This window comes from Pholis gunnellus (assembly GCF_910591455.1).
Source record: "Pholis gunnellus genome assembly, chromosome: 4".
Lineage (NCBI taxonomy): Eukaryota > Metazoa > Chordata > Actinopteri > Perciformes > Pholidae > Pholis > Pholis gunnellus.
In genome coordinates, this window is record NC_136530.1 from 1,878,776 (window position 1) to 1,888,224 (window position 9,449).

The 9,449-nt window shown below is 43.2% G+C and overlaps 1 protein-coding gene across 1 annotated transcript; it reads left to right on the forward strand.

The window, feature by feature from the left end:
* Positions 1-563: 563 nt before the first annotated feature.
* Positions 564-9,023, forward strand: anapc4 (anaphase promoting complex subunit 4). Its single transcript, XM_079157724.1, has 28 exons — positions 564-822; positions 1,269-1,384; positions 1,474-1,579; positions 1,680-1,812; positions 1,903-1,977; positions 2,068-2,094; positions 2,197-2,241; positions 2,331-2,415; positions 3,112-3,219; positions 3,297-3,467; positions 4,230-4,294; positions 4,450-4,492; positions 4,598-4,674; positions 4,765-4,865; positions 4,945-4,996; positions 5,189-5,244; positions 5,351-5,397; positions 5,471-5,527; positions 5,606-5,662; positions 5,748-5,841; positions 6,116-6,213; positions 7,214-7,275; positions 7,360-7,398; positions 7,502-7,603; positions 7,677-7,754; positions 7,836-8,003; positions 8,110-8,233; positions 8,694-9,023. Exons 2-28 carry the CDS (start codon positions 1,277-1,279, stop codon positions 8,916-8,918), a joined length of 2,403 nt encoding a protein of 800 aa, XP_079013850.1. The 5' UTR covers positions 564-822; positions 1,269-1,276; the 3' UTR covers positions 8,919-9,023.
* The last annotated feature ends 426 nt before the right edge of the window (positions 9,024-9,449 follow it).

Consider the following 9,449-nt stretch of genomic DNA (forward strand, 5'->3'; position numbering starts at 1 on the left):
TTAACACATATTACTGGATGCCCCGGAGACTTTCTATTCTCATATTAGACCTGTGATGCTAGCATGGTCAGACATCAGCTCGACACGCAATGGGTGGATCACACATTACAAAAAGAATATATCTGATAGATATCTTTAATGAAACTCTGGCACAAGAATTTCCTTCAGATTAATAAAGTTATATGACATCTTATCTCATTTTATCTTGATAGAAGTTTAGACTCCCTGTGACAGTTTGTATTTCGGATGCTAGCATTGAACTTTCTGTACAAACGCAATTCCACCGTTTGGCCAGCAGAGGTCGCTGTTGTGAACGCCAAATGCTTCCAAACAATCAACAACAATAAACTATTACAACAACAATCACTGTGGCTCCAGACAGTGCTATTACGAAATAAGCCTCGTTTCGCCATCACACATTGTGTTATCTACTTCCTGTTTGAAGGCTGCTAATATAACCAGTAAGAAGTGTACCAAGCCATTTACGAATTGCGTTTTCCCCTGTAAATAGGTTTGTACTCCCACGCTTCCCGTTGCTCCTCAGTGATTGGTCGATTGGAAAAGAAATGGCGCCGTCCGCGTAATTGTAAAAAACATCATGAAGAAACCGTAAATCAAGTGTTTCACCGGGCGGATTAGAGTGTGTTTGACGTTTTCAGATAAAACAACGGTACGTTACAGTTATAATGTCTTTTTCTGTGACATCCAGCGCGGTTAAATAAGACACGAGGAGTTCTCTACAGGAGCTTTGTGTTAGCTTAGCTAACAAGCCTGCTAGCATCACAGCTAACGTTGGAACAGAAGATCTGTCAACTGTTAAAGGTGAGGGGGCTGATCATTAATATTATCCTCTTATTATGACACCTTAAGGACACCGTTTAGGGTTTAATGTTCTCAGTGATGTTCAGTGTATGTTTCTCTGGGTTCTCTTTTAAATCATCTCTCAAGACTCACTTTTACCGTTTGGCTTTTTCTTTATTATTTATTGTCTGTGATGTGGTTTTTAATTGTTCCTGCTTTCTTTTGTTTGTCCTTGTTTGTGAAACACTTTGTAGCTGTAGTTTTGAAACGTGCTATCTACATAAAGTTATTATTATTAATATCATAACTACATAAAGACACAACTACACGTAACAACAACGAGTCAGCTGTGTGGTCTTCCTCAAGCAATAACAACAGCATTTCATCTTCACATCACATTTTCTTTAGTCAAGTTGTCCAAATCAACGTCTGTTATTAGTTTTTTTATTACTCTTCTCGTTTCGCAGCACTCAACATGCCGGCCTTCCGGCAAGTTGGAGAGAAGCAGCTTCCCAACCCGGTGCTGTGTATGGCTTGGTCTCCTAAGAGGGATCTCATCGCTCTGGCCAACACAACTGGAGAGGTGCGCTTAAAAAGCTTTTTTTAAAACCCTGAAACTTGTCTTATTATCTTTTATGGTTTTGTCATTTATGGTTCATGTTTTGTCCGTAGTTGCTGCTCCATCGCTTGGCTAGTTTCCAGCGTGTCTGGAGCTTACCGCCCAGTGAGTATACTGGGAAGGAGATCACTGCACTGGCCTGGAGACCTGATGGCAAGAGTAAGGAATGACTGTACCTTTTTAAGCAGAATCACTAAGATGGTTTGTTGTTGACGGGAACATGAAGAAGTTAAACTTTCATTCTCTCTTTCATCTCCAGTTCTGGCCTTCAGCCTCGGAGACACGAAGCAGGTGGTCCTGTGTGGTGTCGAGAAAGCCGAGATCCTCCACGTGTTTCCAATGCAGAGCTCGGTGACCTGCATGCACTGGATGGAGGTGACGGAGGAGAGCAGGTGTGCACGAGGCTCGGCATCAAAGCGGTGGCACGAAGAACGTCTGGTTCTCTAGAATAACGTGAACGTTTGGTGTTCTTGCTGTTTCAGTGCCCTCAGCTCCTTCTACAACTCAGAGGATGAATCCAAACTCTTTCTTCCCAAGTTGCCAACACTCCCCAAGAGGTAACGCTGACACGACCTGCACATCAGATGATGAGGAAGTAATGCTTTGTTGACTGAGTAACATCTGTCCAAACATCTGTTTCTCCTCAGCTACAGCACAACGTCAAAGATCTTCAGGTGGGTTTGTTTTTTAAAGCATCACTTATAAGTAATAATGAGTCTGCTATCAGCTGTCTACTGCTAACAGCAGCCTGGTGTGTTTATCTGTGTGTGTTACAGTGAAGAAAAGTCTGATGAGATTTTGAATCTCATGGGAGAAGTCAGGTACATTTAACACACAGGTTCTCTTTAAATCAGCTTTCTTTTTAAATTTGCACTGAAGTGTTTCTGCACCGCATGTTGTTTCCCTGCAGACTGAACGTGCTCGTTCTTGGAGGAGACTCTGGTTTTGTGGAGCTTTATGCTTACGGGATGTACAAGATCGCTACTCTATCCGGGGTGAGGAGCTCTTCTTCTCCGTCACATCTTTAAGTTTACGTTAATAGAATATCAGCACAAAACTTTCTGCTGAATTGTGTCATGTGCCAGAAATGTAACTTAACACGGATTGCACTGTAGGAACGTCTCCATGTTTGATCATCGCTTCTCTGACACAGTTTGAACGAAATGTAAACGATCTCAAAGCAGATACAGAGTTCAGACGCGTCCAGAAAAAGCTTCAAGGCTGTTTTTGAGCTGGAAACGGACTGATGAAGTTATGAGAGGAAAACTTAATAAAAACATTGCTTTCATACCACCATGAAGAGCAAATGTATTTCAATGTGTGCAGTGAAGAATGAAAGTTTAGAAGAAGAAATTAAGCAAAATATAAATCAATTAAAGAAAATCTGCTTTATGTGGTACAAAGATGATGTGAGATCAAGATGATTATTATTCTCATTTTTAGAAATATAATATGTTTTATTTATATAGTTCATTTAGATTTTATTGTATTCTTTTGTTTTCTTATTATTATTTACATTAATCAAATCTAATGTTTTTAGATGAAAGTAAACACAGAATGTGTCCCAGTGGCACAAAAATGACGACGTTTGAAAGATCTTGAATCTTAAAACCTCCACGAATCAAATCTGAAGACGTCAACGATCCATTCGGTGCTTCTAACTCTTTTTATTATGTGACGACTCTCATCAGGTGTCGGGAACCTGTCGCAGCCTGAGTCTGTCCAGCGATCTCAAGTCTCTGTCCGTCATCACAGAAGTCCGGTCCGCTGACAACAACTCACAGATCTGCTACATCCAGGCGAGGATTTGACTTTCTCTCTCTTCACGTCCTCGTCGTCTCTGCTCTAACTTGCTTTTTGTATTTTTGTCTTGCAGCTGGACACGAGGTTGCTGTCAGACTGTCTGCCCGAGGTGACCAGGATGGCACGCAAGTTCACCCACATCTCTACGCTGCTGCAGTACCTGCACCTCTCACTCACATGCATGTGTGAGGCCTGGGAGGACATCCTCATGCAAATGGATCTCCGACTCACTAAGTTTGTTCAGGTCAGCGGTTGATACCACATCCTCCATCAACACCGTCAACACTGGCGGCCCTCAGGGCCGCGTTCTGGGTCCCTTTTATTAGTGCTGCTCGGTAGACCGATCGCAATACCTCATTAGAAACGGTACAATGGCTCTTGACGATTACGGCTGGCTGTGGATCAGAGGTAGAGCAGGTCGTATTCCAACAGAAAGCTCGGCGGTTCGATCCTCTGTTCCACATGTCGTAGTGTCTAAACTCCAAATTGCCCCGCCCCTAAAGCATCCCCTGCTTTATGGTCTGTGTGACTCTAAATGGACCATCATGTACTAAATGAACATCATGCTGTATTGAAGAAGACTTGAAACTAGAGATTGAGACCATAAACTCATGTTTACAATGTTTACTGAGGTAATAAATCAAGAGAGAAGTAGAGTCATTTTCTCATAGACTTCTATACAACCAGAGGAGTCGCCCCCTGGTGGTCATTAGAGAGAATGCAGCTTTAAGACATGAAGCTTTGACTTCCCTCGTCAGAACTGGAGGTTGCCGCCTGGCACCATGGAACCCATTTTTGTTTCGATATCATGACATGGTTGTTACTCATGGATGCCTTCGGCCATCTAGTTTATATGACACCAGTATCTCCACTTTAACTTTAAAACCTGCTACAGCCTCTGAAAGACAGGAAAGGACGCCGTCGTCCAAAGAATGAATCTGGTTTGTCGTCTGAATCAGTTAAAATAAGAGATTACATCAAATGTCTTCTTTCCTCCTGTTTTTAGGAAAAGAACACAAGCACTCAAGTTCAAGATGAGTTTCTGGAGCTGCTGCTGTGGGGACAGTCAAGGTGAGAGAAGACGCCGTTTCTATTGTTAAGTCGTTGTAACGTTCAGAGTGTCCAGCAGATGGCGGCAGAATAATATGTTTGTCTGGTTAATCTGCTGTTTTGATTGGAGGGATGATTGTAGTGTTTCTCACCTCTGGCTCTCTGCTTTCATGTAGCCCTGAGCTGCAGGCTCTCCTCATGAACCAGCTGACCGTCAAGGTGAGAGAGTAAGAGGTGTGGACGCTCCTCTCGGTGTTCCTACTTCCTCTGATCTGCGGTCCAGATCAGATTTAAAGGTTCGTGTGTGTTCTGTTTTCATCACAGGGCCTGAAGAAGCTCGGCCAGTCCATCGAGTCGTCTTACTCCAGCATCCAGAAGCTGGTGATCAGCCACCTGCAGAGGTACGTTTCCATCCTTTCTCTTCTCCTCAAAGCTGCCGGATACCTGAGATTTCTCCGTTAAAACGTCTCCCTTCCCTTCGCTCGCTGCAGCGGCTCTGAGGCTCTGCTGTACCACCTGAGCGAGGTGAAAGGCATGTCCCTGTGGAAGCAGAAGTTCGAGCCCCTCGGTCTGGATTCAGCAGCTATAGAAGGTACCGTGTCCCCAAACCTGCACCGAAGATCAGCTTTCTGATCCTCAACAGCCGCGTGATGTGTGTTCTATGTTCTCAGGCGCCATCACCGCCGTGGGCTCGTTCTCTCTGAAAGCCAACGAGCTTCTGCAGTGAGTTCAATTCACCTTTTTTATTAACTTCTCTCTTGTGCAAATTTCAATCTGACTTGTTTCCGTTTGTTGGGAAGTAATCTGGTCTCAAGCTATTTGGTCAAATAATTCCTGTTCATTGGATTTCTTCTGCCTGTTCTCGTTATTGTTCTCATTGTTGTTCTCATCACTGCTGTTTATTTTGTCGTTTAGGGTGATCGACAAGAGTATGAAAAACTTTAAAGCCTTTTTCCGCTGGTTGTATGTCGGTAAGAAGAAACGCGTCACACGTGCACGAGTTTGATTTGTTGGTATCGAGACGTTTCATTTTGTGTTTGTCGGTTTATTGTTGACGTTTGTTGTGTTTTTTCACAGCGATGCTCAGAATGTGTGAGGAGCATGTTCCACCAGAGCTCAACAAGGTGAGTCATCAAAGGTTCTGATTGTTTAATAGCTGACGGATGAATCATCTTAACGTGCCGGTCGATCCTTCAGATGACTCAGAAGGACATCGCCTTTGTCGCTGACTTCCTGTCGGAGCATTTCAGCGAGGTGAGATCAGCGTGACGTCGCTCTGCTGATCACTGGCTTTCTTACAAAGTGCGTTAAAATGTCTCTCTGGTTTCACAGAACGAAGAACTCTTTGACCGTAAAGGGAAGTACTTCAACGTGGAGCGAGTTGGTCAGGTGAGCGCCTTTCTGTTGCATCGCTTCAGGTTTGTGTTGAACGGAGCCGGTGACTTTACAACATCCGGGTTTCTCTCCTCCGCAGTACTTGAAGGACGAGGACGAGGACCTGGTGTCTCCTCCCAACACCAAGGGGAACCAGTGGCTCAAGTTTCTGCAGGAGAGCACGCACCTGAAGGGTGAACCGTCGTCTTCATGATTAGTAGCTTTGTAACTCACTTTAGAGCGACGGAATGACGTTGAATAATTAGTTTGGCGATGAGTTACTGGGTCTCAATAAGTTTGAGTGGTGATTTTACACAAACGTCTGTACACCAGTTACTCTCCTCGTGTCTCTCGTGCTTCCACGGTGACCGAAGACTCAAAGAAACCGAGATGTTGATTTAGAGGGTGAAGTATTTCTTTTGTGATGTTAATGCTTTAACTAACGGACTGAAATGTGTTTATATCTAGAGAGCCCGTTGCTGTTCCCTTCATTTCCCCAAAAGTCTTTGCACTTCGTGAAGAGGATGATGGAGAGCGTGATCGAGCAGTGTCTGCAGAAACCTGCAGTGAGTTCTGTGTTCTGTCCTTCTTCCTGTTTTGCACCAGAACGATTAAAACATTTAATTATAAACATGATGGGACTTATAGGACAGCTCGTTATGGACATTAGAGAAAACTCTGAGATTAAAATAGTAGATTTACAAGAAAACAAACTATATTATTCTCTGAGATTATAAAATCACAACATTCTCTAATATTTAAGTGGGAAATGTACTTTTATTTTGTAAAGGAACCACATGGCTTCACGTTGGAAGGTTGGATCAACCTCATCACACACTGGATGACCTCATCAAATTATACTTCATCAGATTTATCAGATAGGAAATACACATGATCATCAGCATCCAGCCTCTGAAGAGACGTCGTGACTTTGGTCCGTTCAGCATCGAGCTGATGAGGAGGAATGTTGATGAAGAACATCACATGTTCCTCACTAACACGTTCATGTGGCTTCTGTGCTGTGATGACGTTGATCCAAAGCGATGTGGTTCCTGTGTGTAAAACAAACAAAAAACACAAATGTTCTCAAGTTTTTTCTTACAAATTTATAACTAAATAATCTTTGAGAATATTAGATTTTTGTCTCCTTATAATATACGAGTTAAATCTCTAAAACTCTGGTCTTTCTCTCGTAATATAAAAAAAATGTTTGTACCTACAATGAACCTAAAACGCAGTCGCAGACGAACCCTTACACACACACACACACACACACACACACACACACACACACACACACACACACACACACACACACACACACACACACAGTCTGGATTTAAAACACTTTGAAATATTGATTTGAGATAATACGAATAAGAACTTTACTGCCAATTCTGTGTGTTGACTGAAAGCCTTTTAAACACACTTTACACAAAATACAGAGTGATACAAGGTGTGTGTTGATATTGATAACTGAACATGCTTTAAACATAAAGATGTGTTTCATGTGATTCGTTCTCTTTTTGTTTTGTTGCTTATTTATTGTTTGTAATGTTTCTGCAGGAAGTCATTGGGAAGTCTGTAAAACAGGCCGTGTTTCTGCCGCTGTACACCGTACCAGAGAGGTATGTCTCTGTTAATAATATGTACTATTTAAAATATGTCTAAATTAATGTGATTAACTAATTTTCTTTTCTTCATATTTCCAGCTCTGAAAACACTCCACGACTTTTTGAACTCCCATCTTTGTACGTACAAACACAAACATCCTGGTGTTTCCTGATGCTCGTGAGCAGTAAGATGTTTTTATTATTATTATATGAATGTTATGTATTTGTTGGATTTCTACAGGTGGAACGACAAGAAAGCCAAAATGCACCACGTGGTGTTCTGCATGCCGGAGGTTTCCCCCTGCAGGCTCTACCTGTTACGGAGAGGAACCGACCCCAACAGGTGCGTCTGTGTGATTGTGGGACTTTCTTTGTGTATTGAATCTGTGTTTTAACGTTTGTTTTGTTTTGCACAGACACATCCCCAACAGCGTGATGTCCATTCACCTCAGACACCATCTCGACAGCGCAGATGAAGATAACGCTGCAGCCCAGTCAGTGCCTCTCACGTCACTCCTTTTGTCAAATAAATGCAAAGTACTTCCATGACTTCCCGTGATATTGTCTCTTTTCAGGACTAACTACCTCCACAGCTGCCTGGATGCCCGTTTCTATGACGACGAGATGCTGACTGTGGTCTTGCAAGGATCAGAGGAGGAGAACCGAAGGCGCGTGCTGGCTCAGCTTCCTCTGGCTTCAGCGCTGAGCTGTGAGACGGAGTTCAGCTGGGAGCCCAACCTGAGGTGAGTCAGGATCGGTGAAAACGTTGTTCTATTATTGAGTTTCGTCCTCTTGAGGACGGCAGAGAGGAGGCATGAGATGCTGCATGATGTCACTCGTTGTTGTCAGGTTGGACCAGCAGAGCAGCGCCATCCCGTGTCACCGGCTGGTTTTGGGGAATCAGTGGCGTGAACTGGAAAACATGAAGGCTCAGTTTGTAGCTGTCAATGGGATCCGCAAAGTGGCCTGTGTGGTAAGTTAACAATATATTCTCTTTATATTTTGACCAGACGGCAACTGCCGAGTGAAGTCAAAGCTTCACATGTTAAAGCTGCATTCTCTCTAGTGTCCACCAGGGGGCGACTCCTCTGGTTGTATAGAAGTCTATGAGAAAATGACTCTACTTCTCTCTTGATTTATTACCTCAGTAAACATTGTAAACATGAGTTTATGGTCTCAATCTCTAGTTTCAAGTCTTCTTCAATACAGCATGATGTTCATTTAGTAAATGATGGTCCATTTAGAGTCAAACAGACCATAAAGCAGGGGATGCTTTAGGGGCGGGGCTATTAGGAATCAAAAGTCAGCAACAGACGTCTCTCAATATTGTTCGGGGCGGTCCGAAGGTTAGGACTGTCCTTTGGGCAGCGAGTCTCTTAACAGTATTTGCATGATTTTTTGTTCCTGGACTTATTTATTTTCTTTCCCGGCAGCTGAGTGCCAATCTCAGGCACATCCGTGTTTTTGAGATGGACGTAGAGGACGAAGACGACGAGGGAGCCGAGTCTCAGAACGCCAGCGCCGACCAGGACGGACTGGACACCACGATGACCAGCGAGGGGCCGGAGGAGGAGAGCGTGGAGGCTAAAGGAGGAGAGAGAGGAGGCGACGCCTTTAGGAAAACTGAGGAGCAGCTGGAGTCAGAGGAAGCTCTTTAACTCCACTAAAAGACTGAGACACAGAAACGAGCTACGTTCATGTGACATTTGTTTTTGTATCTGACAATAAACACAAATAAACAGGTTTGTGTTCATATCTGTTGATCACGTGTTTTCGGGTTGTCCGTCCTTCCGCGATATTTCAGGAACTCCTGGAGGGATGTTATAAATCCACAAGGATTCAAAGATGAACTGATTAGATTTTGTCACTTTGACCTCACAAAACACACCTTTTGGCCATAACTCAAGAATTGATATGCTACACATAACGGGATCAAATGATGACTTTTTGGACAGACATGAATGTAAACTTCCACTAGACTGGTTGGCGGAGGAATACAACCTTCAGGGGGTAGTTCTAGTTTTGTAGTAATGTAAATCTTAAATATATCTTTTTTTTGTCATTGCTATTCACTTTGTCTTCCTGTAGGGATGAATAGGAGAAGCACTGTATTCCTGTTGGTCAAAGTAGTTCTAGGTTTACAGATTTGACCAGTGATAATACGCAATAGAATGTATTTATATTTAATC